Raw genomic sequence first — 21,355 nt, forward strand, 5'->3', positions numbered from 1 at the left:
ACAGCATGCCATTTTCCTCTAGCAAATCTCTCATGGTCGTATCCCTGCAATTTTTTGTTTTAATATATTTCAAACTGCTGAGAGCCGCATGCCTGCTGCTGATGTCTGATGCAGCGTAAGAAAACGAGATGGGAAAACGAGAGGGATAGAAGTCCTTAGTGAGGAAACGTTCAAAACAAAACAAAACAAGAAGTGTCTTATCAACAATCCCAAGGCCTATTCAGAAAGCCCACAGCTAAGTTGCTTGAGGGTGGGCGGCAGGACCAAGCAGTAACTTCCAACTCATCTGCTTTTCTGGACACCCTGGGGACCGCACCACAGCAGACTACAATTTCTAGTAAATATATCCCAGGGACATAATTAGTTTTTCAGCTGGGGGCATGATAAATTGGGCATGCATAATTCAAGGCCAGAGCAGGCTGGAATATAAACTGTTCCATGACAGCTTCCAACTCCCCAACAGGAGAACGTAAACCGAACTCTCTGGCAAGCAAAGTTGATGGACGCAGCTAATACTGCGGGTTTCATTTTACAACTCAGCTTCTTCCTTTTGTCGGCCTAAGTGCACAATGCATCTCCCTCCATACTACTCTCTCTTCACTTCCTCTACAAACGGAGCAAAGCCCTAATCCTCCCCACAATATAACCTCTCCCTCCTTCATATCTGCCTTTTACTTGTTTTTTTACGCTGAAGTCAAACCACGAGGCTTAAAAAAAACACCTTACGGAGTCATCTCCCCATCTGAAAACCTGCATTTGTGGCCCTGGACTCGGTTAATGTTTTTGTTTCATGAATCCTGGGGGGGGAGTTTAAAGGACTAAACTTAATTTAGAATAAGAAGGGGCTCGTGGCTTGACTTGCTTACATAAATCCTTGGTGCTACGACTGAACACTTCTGTATTGTCATTGTGACATTTCTGTACTTTGGGTTCTATCTAATGTTAGTTCTACTCTGAGCACACCCATTGAAATTCATGGACATGGCTAACTTTAGATCCATTAATCTGAATAGTACTACTCTAGAACTTAGTTGGATGCAACCTTTTGGTTCCAGTCTTTGTGGGTATTCAGTACACCATGAGTGCCTTCAAAAGTGAATTACACGAAGGAAAGCATCATGCAATTAGATGGAAAACATTGCTGGCCTTGTCCCCACTGTACATCAAGTAGTATCACTGTAGTATCAGCTAGTCCTACTCAGAGTAGACTCACTGAGGTTAATGGCCATGACTAACTGATGTTCATTAATTTCAGTGGCTTTACTCTTGGATACAAGCCATGGGCACAGACTCTCTGTACATTGGTACCTCTATTTACAGATGCCATCTGTTCCGGGGTGCCTTTTGCACCCCAAAAAGTCCATAAGTAGAGCGCCGCTTCTGCGTGTGTGTGTGACGCAATAGAGCGCTCCTGCGCATGCACGAAGTGTGCAGAGCACTCCTGCGCATGCGTGAAGCACACAGAACGCTTCTGCGCAGGCGGCGGAACCCAGAAGTATACACTTCCGGGTTTGGCATGTTTGCAACCCAAAAATCTGCAACCTGAACCTAACGCAACTAGAGGTATGACAGTACAGGGGAAGCCTACACATCAGCAGCTGTTTACATGCAGGCTTTTCTTAAGCAGACAGTCCACATTGTAAGAAAAGCCCTGTTGGAACACCCCCAGGGTCCATCTAGTCCAGCTTCCTCTTCTCACAGTGGCCGACCTGATGTCAATGGGAAGCCCACAATCAGGACAGGTGCACAACAGCACGACTCCCACATACTCACTTATGCTCCCCAGAAACCAAAGGAAGATACTAAAAAATCATTATGACTAGTAGCCATTGATAGCCCTATCCTTCATGAATCTGTCTAATCCTCTTTTAAAGCCATCTGAGGTGGTGGCCATCACTACATCTTGCAGTAGTGAATGTCATATGCATCCTGTTACTTCCCTTTTGTCTGGCCTGAATCTCCCAACATTCAGTTTCATTGAAAGACCTTAGGTGAAAGTGTTGGACTACAATTCCCAGCATCCCTGACCACTGGCTAAACTGACAGTGGGTGATGGAAGTTGTAGTCCAACAGTGCCTGGAGGCCCAAGAATGAAGAACTCTTTCCTTGTGTATAAATATATTTGGTGGTGGTGGGGAATCCCTTATATAATTTTCTTCATTTATAAAGGTGGCTCCAAATATCAAAACCTAAGGTTCCAACAAAATCCCCAGCTCAACGTTTCAAAAGTAAATGGAGCAAGGTAAAAGCTATATAGCCCAGTAGATAATCTGATTTTCACGCAGAAGGTCCCAGCTTCAATCCCTAGCATCTCCAGGTAAGGCTGGGATAAATCTCCCCCTAAAACCCTGGAGAGCCGCTGCCACTCAGTGTAGATCACACCAAGCTAGATGAACCAATGGCCTCACTCAGTGTAAAGTAGATTCCAGTGTTTGAACTCTTGATGCCTGGTTGATAGCGCATTGTTGAGCTGGCATGGAAAATTTATCACATTCCATGGGGATGCAGTTCAGAAGGAATGCTTTTATTCAAAATGGAAAACCTTTGGCATTTCTAGGCATCAATATGGCAAGCGCAGTGCTAAAACAATTTTCTGAAAACAGTCAGATAACCGCAAATGGTTTGGAGCTGAGGAGGCTCACAGAGGGATATTGACTCCTGTCAAGTTCAGATATAGTTGTTGTCCACGAATTGTTATGTCAGGTTTTATTTGCTCAGTTACTCGTGTATTGCATGGAGTGGACCTCACTGTCTTTCTCAAACTCTCTAGACGTGGCTTTTCACCTCTCTGGCATGATGACAGCCGAATGGCATAAACAGATGACACACAGGGTCCTTTCCAACTCTACAATTTATACACACACACACACACACACACACACACCTCTCTGTGTACACTGTCAAATCCAAGGCTGTTAAGGGAATTAGTCTCATGGGAAATGTGACTATATAAATCTACATTTCTACTTCATCCTTCTAGCAAATTTGCTCCATATGTGCTCGAAGTGGGAGATAGCTATTTTTTCTTTTCTGTCCTCCAAATAAGCTTAACACCAACAACAGCAGTGCTTTTTGAATTCACCTCATAAGCAGCAAGCATGCAGACTGCCGTCGGCATGGATCTGATCTGCTATGTTGGCCATCTGTTGCACTCCTGTTCTAAATTATTACTACTATATTGCAACTGCTATAGTAGTCCAGATACTCAGAGACGGGTGAAGTAACTACCTCTCTGTGGTCAAACACCATTTTGTGTGTTGCAAGGGCAGTGTCCAACCCTGACCCAAATCAGCTGTTTCCATTTGTGTGCAATGGCTTTCCACTACACTGCCTGCTTCCAATATAACAGCAGTAGTATGTGGCGCATTGATGGGGATTGCACAGAAGGACCAGCTCTCATCCTACGTAGGATCTCCTGAAGCTCCATCCCTGGGAGATCCAGGAAGCTGAGCCTTGCAGTCAGAGCTGAAGGGGCATACTGTAGCCTTGTAGTCTCTAAACATATGGGATGTTGATTCAGGGGGCAAAGCCTGGCTGTAAATGGCGGCTCAAGGGTGCAGTCTGATGTTTAAGAGTGTAGGGTCAACAACAAACTCTCTTAAGAGTTATCTACTAACCCCATCACCCTGACTCCTTAACCTAAGTTTTTACATCTTTCACTAGAGACCCAGAGGAGGAGTCTAAAACCTTGAGACTTCAGATCAAACCTCAAGGCATATCAGTCTTAAACCTAAATGCTGATCTGCTGGCCCACAATAAAAAAATGGGAGCCCTGTGCCAAGCTTCTCACCACACTGCAATGTCTCGTACAACACACTGCACAGCTGGACATTACCATGCTATGTTTCTGATGTGTGTGTGGCTTTGCATCCCTGGCTGCTGCAGCCAATGGTGCAATGGTGTCAGGACATGGGAAATGCTGTACTCTGGAAGTGGTTGTTCAACATGGAGCCGCTGTTTTCAGCTGCAACCTTCTATTTCTTGTAATGCTTATTTTAAGTTCCTCAGGGGGCTTGACAAGACCTCCATGGATGCAAAACTGCTCGATCTCTTTCAGCTGTTAATTCTAAGCCATCTTGCATATGCATTCAAAGGTACTCAGCTGCAACACAGAGCCGTTTATATTCTTTACTTAAACAAGCCATTCCCAGTGTACACAGCAACGGCTAGATGCAGTCGTACAGGCATTTACAAGACTAGAAAAATTAAAACAGCAGTTTTGCTGTCAAGATCATAAAACAGATACATCCCAGCAAGCAAAAAACAAAACAAAAAAACCACCCCTTGCAGAGGCTCCAAGAGCAATTTCTTCTAGGGGTTTTCCTTGTAGATCATTAAAAGCATATTAAAACAGAAAACACCCACGTAGGTTAAAAGAAAAAAAACATGTTTAAAAATGGAAAGAAGCTTCCACTTCAGAACAGTAACAAAAAAACCCCTTTTAAAAATATACATTTATTAACACTAATCTCAGATCATTAGCCAATTTGGCAACGGACCAGAGCAGAGGGGAAAAAATTATCCTTGTCATGCTGCAACATCAGCTTTCATCCAGAAATACTAATTTTGGTAAAATGAATACTGTGTGGGCTTTGCATTCTGCTCCGCTTTTGGCTCCATACAACCTTGTTAAAAGCCTGGGAGCCAGCCATATAGTTAAACTGCACAGATGTTCAACAATCTGTACTAGTGTTAATTACCCTAATGTGAGCAGAAACTCAACAGATCCCTGCTAATGAAGGAGAAAGTTTTCCAGCGCAACTACCTTATGTTGCATTGTCACTATATTACTGGGCTCCCCCTCCCTCCCTCCTTCCCCAGCCCAGCCTCCTATTCTCTCTTGCGTCCCCATGCGTTTACACATTGCCCGCCTAGCTCCGTGCGCATGAATTGGACCAACTAATGACTGCATACTTGCAATGTGGCAGGCGCCATTAGTCAGATCGGCAGCACGGCTCTTGCATGTTAACACAAGACAATTTTAAATGGGGGGAGGGGCAGAAGGAAGAAAAAACAGATATGGCCAGAGCTGTGGTTTGCTCTGTCCCCACCCATCTGCCTGTGTGGCTCCTGTCCTTAGCAGAACTGCAGCCAAAAGCACACAAGTACTCAAACATGGTGCCCCCCCAGATGTTGTGGACTACTTTCCCCATCAGCCCCAGCTAGCATGGCTGTTGTTCGAGAACCCTGGGAACTGTAGCCCACAATATCTGGGGGGTGCATTGTTGGGTAGCCCAGATTTACAGAGTTGCAAAAATAAAGGGGTGTGGATTGGAACGTGTGTGTACATGACAAATGCCCAGTAGGGACACGTACACAGCATGAACCTGGGGTTTCTGTGCCACTTCTTCTCCAGGGGAAGGATGGTAATGAAAACAACTGTAGGTGTTGCAACCATCACCAACTGCCAAGCTAGTGACTTCTAAGTGTGAGAGTGTTAAAACGCCAATGGGAAGCCTGAAGGCAACAAAGCAGAAGGTGCACTAAGCAAGGAGCTTTTCAGTTAAGGTGGAGCATTATTTATTGTGGCTGTTCTTCCTTCTTGGCAAGCAGCACTATTATGTCTTCAAATATATTGTATGCTTAGCCCACATAAAAAGGATAGCGTTGCTGAACTTCATATTGTTTCTAAACCACAAGAGAGGCAAAGAAGCTGGCGGTGCAGCATAACTTTGCACGCATGCCCCTTGGGGGTGGAAGAGGGAGGCTCAATAAGCTTCATTCTGAAACCTGACCTGGAAGGTTCTGTGCTGGGGGAAAAACTCAGGCTCAGTATGGCTACCTTACATGACCGATCTACAGTAGTACCTTGGTTTGCATACGTCTTGGTTTGCATACGTTTTGGATTACAAACACGTCAAACCCAGAAGTGCGTGTCCTGGTTTGCAACCTTTTTTTGGATTACAACCCATTTTTTTTGGACTACGAACAAATTTTTTTTGGAGGCCCCATTGGCAAAAGAACACCTTGGGTTACAACCTGTTTTGGTTTACAAACAGACCTCCAGAACGGATTATGGTTGTAAACCAAGGTACCGCTGTACTCCACTTAACGTATGTCTCCAAAGGGCAGCTTCTCACCCTTCTATCTTCTTCTACCTTTGTCTCCTGCAGTGAAAACTCTTAGCATGATTATCCTAGCACATAGTAGGGAACCTCTGGCCCACAGGCCACCACAGGGTCCAAGCTGGCCTGCACCACCACTCCCACCACTCCCATGCACAACTGAGGTCTACATTTAAAAACAAAACCATAAATACACCATACCATTAAAAACCCATATAAAACACTTGCATTCTCATATACACTTGAATTCTCATATACACACAGAGAGACATCTTGATTTGTTTGCAGGAAGATGGGACGATGTTGGCTATTTAATGAAGATTTTTATTTGTTTGCAGGGAGGTCGGATGCCGTTGCATCAAAGCAAATGTTCTGCCACACTTTCAGTGAATTTTCCACTCACCTTCTTTATCACAAAACGTCAGGTATTAGGGGGAAGTGGGCTTGTTGCACAGGACAACTCTAATTGTGCAATCTGAGTTTACTGGCATGTGATTGAATCTCAACCAAAAGGAGTGACAGTCTGGAGGCACCCACTCTTAACACAGCATGAAGTTAATTTTTCTGAGATTTGCCTGTCCCACAAGGGCTGCACAGAAATAACCAGCCAAGTGATTTTGCCCCCAAAGCATTCCCATTGTGTGTGTGGAATAGCTACTGAATGGCACTCAGAGTCAACCAGCAGTGAGCACAGGAAGGTATCTTATACGATTGGTCCAACAGCCATGTCCAACAGGTTGATTGCGATCGACCAGCCGGTTGTAGGGGTGTCCCAGGTCGATTGTGGCATGAAGTACAACCAAGAAAAGGAAAACAAAGAAGCTCAACAACTTTGGCCAACCCTCCCCCCCAAAATGTTCCACAACTCCTGGCAATGACAATGAGTAGATCACAGCTGGTCTTTTTATACTGTGAGTAGATTGCAGTCTCTTGGGAGTTGGACATGCCTGGTCTATCTAACTCAGCTAAGTGGTGCCAGCTCTAGGGTTTCGGACAGAGGAGTCTTTCCCAGCTCTGTTGGGGCCTCCTGTATGCAGAACATGCTCCCTACTCCTGAGCCTCCAACAGGCTCAGCTGTTACTCTTTGCTTGGCCATACACTAATACTTTCTTTGTACTGATTTTGAAGAAAGTTTTTACATGAAAAGTTAAATGACAGGGGAGGGCAGGAGGCACAGTTGGAGATCTGGGAGGGGGAAATGGAAATGATTTTAGAGCATGCCTTTGCACTCTTTATTTGCCTACATATTTATCACAAATGTTGGAAGCAGCACAGCTGCATAATGGCAACTTCAGACGCCTATGGGCCAGGCAGTCAACGTTTCCAACACTTAAATAACATTGAGCAGATTCAAAATTACTGCACTTAATACTAACAAAAGATGTCTCAATTTAATCTTCAAACAACCCTCCAAGATCAAAACACAGCTGGGCTGAACAACAAGACAGGCCTGGGTCAGCGCAAGGAGAAGGACCAATTTCCTCCAATAGCTCCATCCACTCCCAGCACAAGTGTGAAGGAACACTTGTGTGGTGCAACATAACCCTAACCCCCTTCTGTTTATATGTCTGGGGGTGTAGGGAGGGGAAAGCACAGCAATTGATTCAGAGATGCAACATGTGAATGGAATTACCTGAAGTTTGGGAGTGGAAGAGAACTAATGCTAAGACCTTTTGTTTTCCTAATCCTTGGAGATGATTAAGAATGGATCAAGATTAAAGTTGCCCAAGGACAATGGAAAGCACCTGCCACTATTGTCTTCTTTTTGGAGCTGGATAGAATGAGATGGCTCATTAAGGGATGCCCTCAGGGCAAAGCTCTTGAAAGGAACTCACAAGCACTCAGCCTTGTTCTCCTCCCTGCTTTCCTGTTTCCCTGTTCAGGTGCAAGAAGGAACATGCACTCTGGGCAAAAGAAGTGACCCCTTGGTTTCTCAAACACTTCTAAGAAGCACGTAAAGAATGTTGCTAGGTTATGAAGCATTTATTTCTGGAATGGCTCTCTGTTCATTGGCTATTACAGCCAAGTCTTCCCACTGACCTAATTATTTTAAAGAATGTGACATTTTCGTTGAATTTTATTACTTTTAAAGGTTTCTTCAATCTATAAAACTACAAGATATGTTAATTAAGATTAGGCTTTGCAAGATACTGAAAATGCTGGAAAGCAAGTAAAACTGGCTTAGAAAGATATACAATTTACTGTGGCTAAGTCTGTGACCAATAAAAAAAGTCTCTAAGGAATATATGTGTTTTGGAAAGTTGTTTGTCTGTTCGCTAGGCACCTGACAACTCTTAAGATATCCTAACCAAATTTTGCATGATGGTTCCTGAGATCAAGGAGCAGGTTTACATCTCTGTTTTGATACAATTGAATATACCATTTGAAATCAAGATGGTGGACTGAACCTTTCAAACTAGCAGATTTTAACCACTGATTTCAAAGCTGCACTGACTTTTGGTTTCATGCCCTTGTTTAAATTGATTTTTAAAAATAGGAGACCTCTATTCCCCTCCCAGAGCTACAGTTCCAGATTGGTTTAACGATCAAGCCTTCTTTCCAGGAAACTCTGCAAATTGTAGCACTATTGGGGGTGGGGGGAATAGGGGGCTCCTAACAACTGTCAGCACAGATAACAAGCTACAGTTCCCAGGATAACTGTTAAAGTGTAACAACAACAACAACAACAATTGTACCCCACCCATCTGGCTGGGTTTCCACAACAACAACAACAACAACAACAACAACAACAACAATTGTACCCCACCCATCTGGCTGGGTTTCCCCAGCCACTCTGGGCGGCTTCCAACAAAGATTAAAAATACATTAAAATGTCACATTAAAAACTTCCCTAAATAATAATAATAATAATAATAATAATAATAATAATAATAATAATAGTGTAATGGTGCTTTAAATGTATTGTGCAGATATGTCCTCAATGACAACCCCTTAATAGTCATCCTTGTTGCTTCTATGTGCTGCCTCCGAATGACAGAAAGCCAGTGTGTTGTAGTGATTAGAGGAGCAGACTAGGACCTGGGAGACCTGGGTTCAAATCCTACTCAGTCAATTAAGCTCACTGGGTGACCCTGGACCAATCACAGCCTCTCAGTCTGACTTACCTCACAGGGTTGTTTTAAGGATGAAATGAGGAGGGGGAGAAGCATGTATACCACCTTTAGCTTCTTGGAAAAAGGTGGGCTATAAATGAAAAATACCCACACATATACACCCCTTTCCCTATGCCCCAATACCTTTCTAGAGAACACCACCAGGTATTCCTTTTCTTTAGCACAGTCTGTTTGAGCTTGTTTAGGCAAATCTTAAACTGCTCTTTAAAAGACACACCTTTATGTGGGATTTTCAAGTTTCGACTTAAAATGCTTGGATTATATTTTTACCGCAGTGGTTATGGGTTCTTTGTTTGTGTTAAGTAAAGCAATACAAAGAGTGCAGCCACCAGAACAATGGAGGGTATTAGCGTTAAAAAAATAAAAATCCTCCTTTTCATGAACGTACACATCCAATTTCAGGCTGTTCTCCCACCCACCAGCCCATCCCCATTACTCTGCTGCTTGAGAAAAGCAGCTCTTAAGTTTTCCAACAGAGCAAACAAAAGTTTTGAATTTCATCCCATGCTAAAGAGAACCCACAATGTTACAGAAGAGAAAAAAGCAAGAACTGCCCCCCCGCCTCCCACAAACTCTGATGGCCACCCGTGTTTCCCCCTTCCTTCAAGCTTAATATAATTCCCTCCTCTCCACCAAAGCCTGATTGATTCCCAATTTCAGTGTACAGTAATAAGCTAGGAAATTCTACAAAGAGAGGAAGACATCTACCTTCTTTAACAGCAAAAAGTCCCTTGCGACCTCAGCTTCCCGCACTCACACCTGCTGCCTCCTCTCCAGTAACCTGATCCAATTCTAACACTACCAAGACTCGTTCACTTCCACTTGTTTGCATGCAACTCCTCCCCTTAAATCATCTTTTCCTCCTTGAACAGAATGGAAATCCTGCACTTGCTTAGAGAACAGGGATGGGGGGCCCTCCAGATGTAAATTGTACTACAGCTCCCATCATCCCTGACCACTCGTGTTGCTAACTAGGGCTGATGGGAGGTGCCGTCTAACGGAGCCACCCCTGCTTTAAACACACGTTGGCTTTAAATTAATATCTGGCCCCGGTCTCTGCCAATATGGCAATCCTTTAATGAGATTTCCGTAGCTGGGTGGGGGCCAGTTATCTGGCAGTGGCTTCTCCTGGCTGGGACACCATTTAAAGGACTCAAATATATGGGTGGGGGCCCAACTGTGTGGGTCTTTTTAATTGAATGGACATATGCTGGCAGTGGGGTGGGGGCTGGAACAGCACTACTGGCTCCAGTGGGGGCTGGTTCCCACTGAAACTGGTGGGGTGGAAGGCAGGGAGGGCAACACTAGGTAGAGCTATTGCCACTGCCAGGCAGAGCCTCTTAATTATACCCCCCCCCCAATTCTCCTCTCTGTTAAGATCTACAAAGGCAACATTGAGACTAAGGGGGAGAAAGCTGACAGCCAGGAGGACCACCCTCTGGACTGCTTGTAAGGCAAGCAGGTGGGGAACTGCCCCATTTGCCCTAATGGGGCAGCCTCTGTGACTGCAAAGGTGTCACAAGCAAAGACCTTGAGGCCCTCTGAATGGATGAAGGGGCTTAAAGATAAGTCATTTCGGTGTGCCTGTATCTGTGGGGGGGGGGGTGTGTGTTTACATACGCTCCCTCTCTCCTCCCACCCACCACTCTCTGCCATTGTTCAGCCAGAAGAAACCAGGATTATAAATACCATTTGTCTTTGCAGAGCAGTGGAGGATAGATGAAATATGCGCCTTAGGCTTATCAGCTCCAGCACTGCTAAAGGGAAAGCTGGCTTCTGAGGCCTTGGATGGCGGCTGTCCTTTTCAGAAAAGAATCAAAGGTCTCAGGAGAGGGGGGAACATAATGGAGTGACCTTCAGCTAATAAAGCCCACCCCAGAGTCCATGGAAGCTTGGGGAATATTGACAAAAGTTCATATTTACAACAGCCTGGATGCCTTCCAGAAACCATTACCAATTTAGAGAGCCAGAGGCTGGCAGGCATCTCTCTCTCCCTCTCTTTGAGGGGAAAGAATAAGCAAAAGAACAGAAAATATCTCCTCTTCCTTCCTTTTCCCCTTTCCCTCATGTGAGCTGCAAAAATGAGATGGAGCACAGTAATTCTTCATTAATGAGGCCCATATGCTTCCCTCCCTATAATGAAGCTAGGGTTGGTGTTTTGTTTTGCAGAGAAATACAATGAAAATCTGCTGGCACACCAACAACAATGCAGAACCCTTGGACCTTAAAAAGAGGGTATCTTGCAGTCTTTATGACAGATCTCTCAGGCATTAAAGTGACCAGAAAATGAAGGAAGGAGAAATCCACCACTGGTAGGACTGGGGCAAGAGTTTCAAAGAGGACCCAGGGTCATATATGGCGATGCCCCGCGTTACATAAAAACAGAGATCTCTCTTTTAGGAACAGCAAAATTATTTTCATGATGCAAGGAAAGGGAAGCTTGGCACCAGATCACACATGAATCCGTACATCAGATGAACCCTGAAACTGAATCCACTACTAGATACACTTGTGCAAACTGGTTGTGTGAATATTCCATAAGGGCAGTTCAATAACCTAACTTACGCCTCATCTTAAATCAGTATAACCAGGATAGAGAACCTCTGGCTTGTGGGCTGAATGCAGCCTCCTCTCCCTGTTGCCCTCAAAACTCAACTTTCGCCAGGTTGGAATGTATCCCTGAACTGTGATAGTGCCTCTTGCTTGTATGGATGGAAGAAAGATGTTGGCAGGAGGGATGTAAAAATCTCTGAATTTTGTTATCTCAAATGTAGCCTACTGTTAAAGAGTTACAGCCACTGCTCCACCCAGTCTTGCCTCTGGCATCACCCACTACAGGTACATGGCACCTGGAAGTTTGTCCATGGGGGAAGGTGGCTGAGAGTTGTTAGGAGACCGCTATTATCCTCCCAGAGCTAGAATTCCCAAAGTTCCCTGGGAAGAAGAATTGATTGTTAAACCGCTCTAGGAATTATAGCTCTGTAAGGGGAATACAGCTCTCCTAATAACTCTCAGCACCCTTTACAAACTACAGTTCCCAGTATGCTTTGCAGGATGCCATGACTGTTTAAACTGATATGATATTATTTTAAATTATGTATAGTGTGGGTGTGGCAAGAGATGCACCCTACCTCCCCAGCCAGCAGCAGCGCCATTTACACTGGAGTCCACAGAACTATGGAGCAGTAGGAACTGGACACCTTTTTCATGTGAGACAAACATGATAATCACTACATTAGAGTGTGTAGACTGGCATCTACAGCAAATGGCAAGTGGGACTTATTTTTTTAATATAAAAAATGGTCAATTCCACCAGTGAAGTACCAGTGATAAATTGTTGTTGATGGTAATAACAATAGCAAGAGTAATGATATAAGTTAATTTATATCCTGCCCTTCCTCCCAAGGGAGCCCAGGGTGGCAAAGACACTAATGAGAAACCATTAAAATGTCTTAAAACAATTCCGATACAGAAAGGTATTTTTTGGCATTAGTCTTCAGCTGGCACCAAAATGACAACATAGATGTCACTTGCCTAATTGTTAACAGGAGGGAATTCCAAAGGGTAGGTCCTTCATAATGAAGGCCCAATTCCTAAAATATGTGAAACAGGCCTCCTAATAGGATGGTATGTACAAGCAGCACTCAAAATTTGCCAGGCAGAGTTTGCACTTGGCTATCGACCACTTGCAACCAAGTAAAGATGCCCGGGTGCCAGGATGGCACCTGACGTCTCCACCATCTGGAGGTGCATGCCTAGGGATCCTTGGATCGTGCCTGTTTTCACCCACCAACAACACATTCTGTAGAATTCAATCCGTGGCATTTTATCTGCACAATCAAAACAAATTTCAGGAACCAAAAGTCGTACTGAAAAATAGGACTTTAAAGCCATCTGACCCCCCCAAATGGCAACTAGGCATTCCTTTTTGGCGACTATAACCCTGGTTTAAGGAACCATTTGGCACCTAGTTTATATATCCGAGTTTCTAACACTGCCTGCAAGAGCACAGTGACTGACTGAGAGGGGTAAAATGATCTTTTAAGGGTACCCTGATTCAAAACTGTATATACAGCAAAACCAGCACATTGAACTTAGTAATGGTACCATTTGTAGACTGTCCCTCTTACAAGTATGAATGCCAGTTGTTACAGAACATCAATCACCAGGGGTGTCTCCCATTCCTCCAGTGGTGCAACATCTTTCCCACTACCTAAGTGCGTCTGATTTCTGCAGGTCATGTGCACTCTCCCTATAGGAGTTAATTAAAACAAGGCAGGTGGTTTGTCAACAGTGTTAAAACAGCTGTCAGATAACAGTGTGTGCAAAGCCTTTGATATCTCTTAAGAGAGGAACTGTGCAGTTGCCACTACCATTTGTAGCCTCTGTCGAAAATTTGACAACATCAACCCTGGAGGTTTCCCTTCCACTCTCTTTTCCAATTAGACCTAGTTCTCACTGAGATGGCAAAGCTGCGTCTGGAATCTACCACTGCAGACAGGAGGCCAACATGTCAGAGTCTCTTACACACAAAGAACAATCACAAACCCTGCATGGCGAGTGGGACAGTGGTCTTCCATTAGTGTTATATGGTTAACGCGCAACATTAAATGGAGGAACTATAACTCAGGAGTAGTCTGGTAGAGCACATGGCCTTGAATGAATCCTTATTCATTCAATGAATGAATGCAAGGTTCAGTCTTCAACCAGCAAGTGTGGTGAGGCAGCAGAGCTAACATGACCTCCAGTCAGCCACATCACTATTGTTTAATGTGAGGTAGAGAGGAATGGACGAGGTGGGCTCATTGCAAATGCACCAACTGAGCTAATCCAGCACTCCCACTGTTGAGTTTGCACCATGCCTACTTTCTCTCTCCCCTCTCTATCCACCTCCTGGTAAGCAGCAGCAACACTACAGACTGAGGTCAGGGGAGCACCACCCACCCCACCATGCTGGCCACTACTGTCCTTGACATCTCCATTTGAGAAAAAGATCAGGAAAGCAGATGATAGGCAAGACCCTGGAGAGTGGAACTTGGTCAGAGCAGACAACACTGAGCTTGAGGAACAGTCAACCTGATATAAGGCACCTTCCCTGCTCCTACTGAATGCTGATATACAGCACGTCAGCTGTCTCTCACAATAGCAAACCAGTAATGGTTGTGGTTCAATTATTCACTACATCTTCAGCCTCATGTTCAAACAAGCAAGCAGGGGGTTCAAACATGAGGGAGGATATATAGCTGTTTAAGACCAATGGATTTAATACCGGCTCAGTCCAAATGGGTGTGGCTGTTTAGTGCAGAGAGTTTGTCCTGCGTGACCAGAAGGCTTTTGCTTAAGGTTTCTTTTTCTTTTTCTTTTCCCTTCCTTGAGCAACTGCTTGGGTAAAATATAGCACACCCTACCCATAAAGTCCTTTGTTACAACATCCACGCCATAAAGCTGCAAAACCTTGGCTCCCAAGTACATTAAATTCTTATAAACCTGCCTTCATTTTAAGCATGCAATATTTCAACACACAAAGCGCCTCTTCTGAAAAGATAGCACTTTAATGAGGAGACAGGTAAAACATATAAACCAAAGCTCATTATGGCATAATTTCTGGGAGATGACCAAGCTGTTATAAAAGGAAGTTGTGGCAGTCACATTTCGCTGGAGCTTGAAGCTAAAAACATGAAGAAAAGGCCACAGCACGGTGCAGGACAGGTCTGCAAAACCTGTTTACTGCTGAAGGCAAATGGCTGCATCCTATTTATGCAAAGAAAGGCTCTTACAAGACTGTCACAGAACAGGCGACGAGTCAGAGAAGTTGTAAGCCACAATACTTGAAAGTGTACCAGTTTGGCTGCCTCAAGAGTTAGAATGGTAAAACTGAGAATTCTTGGGACCTTTGAGTATACACCCACCCCTAAGGTATAATAATCATCATAACGATACCCAGTTCTACCTCTCTTTTAAATCAGAACCAGTGAGGGCAGTGAAGGTCTTATGTGAATGCCTGGAGGTGGTTGGAGGATGGATGGCGGCTAATGGATTGAGGTTTATTCCTGACAAGACAGAAGTACTGTTCTTGGGGGACAGGGGGCGGGCTGGTGTGGAGGACTCCTATCAGATGTCAAGGAAATAAGCAACTATCCTACTTTTAAAAGACATCTGAAGGCAGCCCTGTTTAGGGAAGTTTATAATGTTTAATGCTATATTGCGTATTTAATATTTGATTGGGAGCCGCCCAGATTGGCTTGGGAAACCCAGCCAGATGGGCAGGGTATAAATAAATATATTATTATTATTATTAGCCTATGGCCATTGAAAGTAAAGGCACATACTGAAAAAAGGCCTTAAGATAACAAAGCAAGAATGCAATTCAAAAACTAAAACACTCAAATCATCTCCATCAATGTACAATGTTTTGTTTTATAGGAAATCTAATCCAAATTTGTGGGTTAATGGGCCACAATTAATGTGTCATGAAAAGCCCAGAACTCTCCTTGGCAGGCGCCAGGGATCTTTTTCACATCCTCTTCTGGGCAACCTTCCCAGGGTCACACGCCAGTAGTGGTTGGAGCAACAAATCTAAATTTTGCCTTCGCACAGTAGCTTACATTCACATACATTCAGATACACCCCTCTCCATCATCCATGCAGGCAAGCCAGAGGCAGTATCAGAGTTCAATGACATGTTCCAGCCAGGCAAAAACACCTGGGGTACAAAGCAGGACTGGAGAGGGGCATGACCAAGGACTGCCCTTGGTCCCCAGTGCTGAGGTTTCCCACCCCTGCTCTATAGGAAACCTTTTATCTTTGGATATGAGAATCACATGTGCTTCTGCTTACTCACCGACAGAATGAAGTTCAACCCACAAATTTATCCACCCTCACATCTGTAGTTTCCGAGAATTCATCTCAGAATCTTACCACAGATTCACATATAGGATAACATCCACATACGATGCTTTGAGAGCAGGGAGGTGAAAACTGTACTAGCTGCTCATGCTAAGAACAAAGTGTCCTAAAACTATGAACCCCACCCTTCTTGACTGTACATAGAATTCTCAGAGGGAGCAGACCTCAGGGCCTTTTTACACATTACATTTCGGGGGGGGGTGTTGTACAGCATGCGTGCACGCACACAAACACACGCCCAAAAGTTGTAAAGTTGCCGAGCAGGGGCTGGAAGATGGACTGGCAGACCTCAATGATCCTCGGTTTATCTTTCCCAGTAAACCATCTCTAGATTGCAGGCTGGCCACCTGTCAACCTCAGCCTAATTCCATGCACCCGTCAATCAAAAAGCTCTCTGCAAGAAATTGGTTTGGTCTCTCGGGTGACAGCAACCTGTCCCTCCCCTGCCAGCCCAATGGGTGGGAAGGAAAAAGGGAAGGGGTATCAAAAAGAGAGTCAGGGAGAGAGAAAACAGGGTGCCCCTACCTCACTTTTTACTCTGGCCCTGCCCACCCCTCCCTGCCATGTGACCTCCTCATAGATTACTCTCAAAGGAATTTGGCCCTTGGCTGAGAAAAGGTTGCCCATACCTTTACCTGATTATTCTTTTTCACTTTACCTTCCTAGCCACTAGAGGAGTCGGCAAAGTTTACCGTGCCTAGGCTGGTTCACTCCAGTGGAGATCACTCCGTGGGCTGGATCGTGCACCCGCAATTTCCAGCATCTGTGCAGAAACAATTTCTGACGTCTGCGCAGATGCGATTTCCGGCGCCACAGAAGCTAGTCCCTGCACCATGCTGTGCTGGTTTAGTGCGGCATGTGGGGACTCGCCGAGCGGGCAGCTCAGTTTGGGGGCAGCTTGTGGGCTGGTTAAATGACTCCCGTGGGCCGCTTGTGGCCCATGGGCCTTAGGTTGCCAACCCCTGCACTAGACTAAGATAAGACTAGAGGACCATATTCTGACCTGCCTGTATCCCACGTTCTATGGGGTCCTGTTATGGGCAAGAAAGCACAGACAGAGGTCAATGGAGGGTATACACAGCGTAAAGGAAAGGCTAAGTGCAGCAACTAACCTGCAAAGGAATTGCTCAGGCCAGGGGGCATCAACCTTTATAGGCCCATGGGCACACATCTGGGTAGTTGAGGGAGGGAGTGCTTTGGGTTTTGCGGGCATCAGCGTTAGACACTAAGGGCATCTTGGCACTCATAGGCACCATGCTGGCAACTACTAGTTCAGAGCCACTTGCAACATGATGGATTACAGAGGAAGGTGTGTGCAATGTGCCTGTTTTGCTGCATGTGCAAGCAGCATATGTGCACTAAGGAAGCCATAACCTAGAACAGCTTAATGCCATGTGTAAACCCAGCAAAATGGATTTATGCAGGATGACCACATGCAATGCACATATGGCGTGCATGCTTTTTAAATGTGCCCATGCTCTTCCTCCTTGAAGGAAATCCAGTCGGTCGCCATGAACGAGATGTAGCAGGTTTGTTAGGCAGAACCACGAATCAGGCGTTTGCCACAAGTCACCTGGGAATGATTCAGCACCGGGTATAACAATTCCACCACCTGGGCAGAGTTTAGTGTTGTGGTCCTGCCTTAGGCCCCAATGCCTGTTTGCCCAGAATGAGGTTTGAAGCCAACACAGATGCCGGCGAGAGACTTGCCCTAGTCTGAATGGGTAAGCCTGCATTAATAAGCAGCTGGGGGGGGGGGATATGCTCCTTCCAGCCCAGAATTCCATTTATCATGAGCTTACAGCAAAGAGATAAAGGGAAATAATTATCTTAACGTAGTTCCAGTCATCAGTAACAGTGTCAAGGTTTTGCCCTGCTGCTGACCCGGAACATGTGACTGTAACACAAGAGAGAGGGCTGCTGTCAGCTGAAACAGTGACCCTCCTACATTATTGTCAAAAAAGCAGAACAAAAGATCCTTTTGTTTTATTGTTTTTGCTGGGTTTAATTTTCTTGCAACGGCTGGGCAATCAGGAGGTCCTTCTTCTCCAATAACAGATGTACCTCCAGCTTTGAATCAAAGACACAGGCAAGTGAATTCTCCAGCTGAGATTGTGTTTTTGCGTACGTGTTGTTTTTTTCTTCCATCTAAACTAGCTTCCTCTTTTGCTCCTTTTACACTCATCTTTTCACATCCCCTCTCCTTTATTGACCACAGTAAATAGCTAATCATTGTTAAGCATTCATTTTGGCAGTCTCCTTTGGCAAAGGGGAATGCACAAATTATAATCAATGACAGCATTTTGATTAAATTAAAATGGGGGTGGGGAGAGTTCCTTAAACTCACAAAGTATGAAGCAAGTCTTCCATGGTTATGTTGTGAACCGACCTGAGATCTATGAGCGGTATACAAATTTAATAAATAAATAAATAAATAAATAAATAAAAGATCGGGCTTAGTTTGCATTATTCCTTTGATTTCCAATGTTTGGAGGTGAGTGCTGTTGGTTATGAACAGCAGAGGCTCTCCAGGTGCGGAAGGAGCCATTACACTAGGCTTCCCAGCAGGTGGGTGACTGTTGCTTACCAGGAGGCGGGTCAGGCAGCAGAGAGGTTGCTGTGGTGCAAACATACTGGCAGGGGTGTCCCACTGGCTCAATTAGTGTGTTTGCACCACACCAACCCCCCTGCTACATGGGCATAGCAGCTCTGCCTCACCCAGCGAGTAGCTTCTGGATATGAAACTAAAACAGCTCTACCCATGCACAAGAGAGAGTCTTCAGCAGGCTTGATGGGTCTTCAAGGGTTACAGAAGGATAAAAGATCTTTTTTGGGGGGACCCCTAAACATCAGAATGAGCATGCTCAGTGATCACAGAATGTTGATTGATTGTTACGGGGAGATATGGGAAATTGAGTAGCAACAGGAATGGAATGGGGTGTCTGGACTTTGGGAAGGACAGGGAAAGTGCTCTGTGGTACAGCATCTATATTGCATGCAGAAATCCCAGGTTTAGTCCCCAGCACCTCCATGTAGGGCTGGGAGAAACTCCCTGCCTAAAACCCTGAAGAGATGCTGCCAGTCTGTGTAGGCAATACAGAGCTGAATGGCCAGCTATCTTCCTATGTTCCTGTGACTCCTGAACAGGGACACTCTACACTGCAGCATTTTGTTGCAGGTCTCATCCACCAAGGACAGGGCTACAGTCTGAAAGCACACAAAGCAATGAACATGCTAAAACTAAGTAGTTCTTAGTCTATAGTAACTGCCTGAATGGAAGACCTCTTGTGAATCTTCTATATGCCGCCTTGAATTCCACGATGCAAGTATGGTGGGATACGAAATTTAAAATAAAAAAAAACTTCTAGTTTTTGTTTTTCTTTTAAATCTAATTGCTGTTTAAATTTGGTTCATATTTATACCATGTCTCATACAAAAACCCAGAACATTTTTTCAAGGCAGCCTGTAACTACAGAATGAAAATAAGAACACAAATCCAGAACAAATGTAAAGCAAAAAACAGCACAGCAGCGAATAAAAACAGATTCTATGGTTTTAATTTCACTTGCATTGGAAACCTGCAATGTGCAGAATCCACGCAACCCCTGCCTACACTTTAATGTATTTTTAATCTTTTGTTGGAAGCCTCCTAGAGTGGCTGGGGAAACCTAGCCAGACGGGGTATAAATAAATAAATGATGGTGATGATGAGGTTAATAACTCTGGATTTTGCCATCCTCAGTTTGCCTTGAAAATATTATTTCTTGAAACCCTACAGTGAAACTATGACAGACTCTCTGATCCTCAAGCATTGTAGAACATACTTCAGCATGTAATATTTCCACAGGCAAATAGTACGGTTTGGATAGGCCTGGATAAGCCCATCAGTAATAACAACAAAGTGATCCCCAACCACATGCACACACAAAGCCTAGCCATGGAAGTCTATAAAGCACAATTCACAATATTAATTTGTTTTCTTCTTCTAATTGTACAATTAAGTTGGAAAATGAAATTTTATAACACGTGTGCCCTTTTTGGATGCAAAACAATGGAATTTGGAAGCTTGGCAGCATAGCTGGGGGAAGGGAGGGGAGGAGGAGCTGCAGAATTGCAGGGATGGGGACATACAAAAGAGCACATGCCTATTAACAGAAATAAAGGAAGCGCCAGAGCAGGGTTGGGGGAACCTGTGGCCTGCTAGGTTTGTTGGACTACAACTCCCATCACTCCTAACAATTCTCCATGCTGGCTGGGGCTGATGGAAGTTGCAGTCGAACGATACTTGGTGGGCCTTGGCTGCCCAACTTTGCACTAGAGAAAGAAAACGAAAGACAAAAGCAGAAGAAGAGACTGCAACTCAGTTCAGGCATCCCAAAGCAAAACACACACACCCAGCCCCAGATGCCCATTTGGAGAGACTTGATCTCATACCTTGCTTGCTACCAAACCACTCCTGATACGAGGCAGCTCCAGGTCCGCTGAGTTCTACAGACAAAACAAAAAGTTCTGTTCACAATCAAACACTTTTAACAGAAATCTCTTTTTCACCTTGGGAAAAGGGGGTCATTTCATGGATCTGAGTCCGCCTCTGCCCCTTCATTTTTTGAAAGAGGTAGGGGTTTAACTAATAAAATGGGAAGCAAATTTGGCTAGCGAGTGGTCCCTATCATTAACATTTATTACATTTCTATCCTGCCTTTCTTCCACAGAGGTCAAATAAGTATACACAGGATTTCCAGGCGTTCTGTTATTTAAGCACCGACCAGACATACACCGGCTGGATTCAGCATAGTTGCTGTGCCTTCAGTACTACAAAAGGTCAAACATAGGGTTTGAAAAGGCTTCCAAGATGTATTAAGTGAGTGCAATGACTTCTGTGAAGATACCACAAAGGAAGTCAACTGGACTAACCAATGGTCTGTGGATTCTCTTGAGTAGGAAAAGGGCTGGCCAATGTGGTGCCCCCAGCTGTTGTTGGACTCTGACACCCATCAGCCCCAGCCAGCACAGCCAATGATCATGGACATTGGAATTGTAGTCGAACAGCATCTGGAGGGCACCACCATGGCTACAACTTGAGTTGGTGGTAGGGCCCTGGTCCCATTTGCTGGCACAGTGGGGTTTCCTTTAGGAACACAGATCATTGGTTCATTTAGCTCTGTACTGTCCAAACATAATGATAGTTGACTTTTTGCGCAGAGAAGTGGCTTTTGGCAATCCCTGCATGAGGCTGTTCTCCACTGCTCA

The 21,355-nt window shown here is 44.7% G+C and overlaps 1 protein-coding gene across 8 annotated transcripts in view; it reads right to left on the minus strand.

The window, feature by feature from the left end:
- Positions 1-21,355, minus strand: part of FBRSL1 (fibrosin like 1) — a 790,252-nt gene that overhangs the window by 148,552 nt on the left and 620,345 nt on the right. For 7 of the 8 annotated variants that reach the window (XM_081893242.1, XM_081893244.1, XM_081893247.1 and 4 more), the window contains one exon: positions 20,540-20,593. The exons of the other annotated variant lie outside the window; for it this stretch is intronic. In XM_081893242.1, the coding sequence (XP_081749368.1) occupies positions 20,540-20,593 (54 nt within the window). The remainder of the gene's footprint in view (positions 1-20,539; positions 20,594-21,355) is intronic. 8 annotated transcript variants of the gene reach the window in all.

This window comes from Podarcis melisellensis (assembly GCF_964234715.1).
Source record: "Podarcis melisellensis genome assembly, chromosome: 16".
NCBI classification, from domain to species: domain Eukaryota; kingdom Metazoa; phylum Chordata; class Lepidosauria; order Squamata; family Lacertidae; genus Podarcis; species Podarcis melisellensis.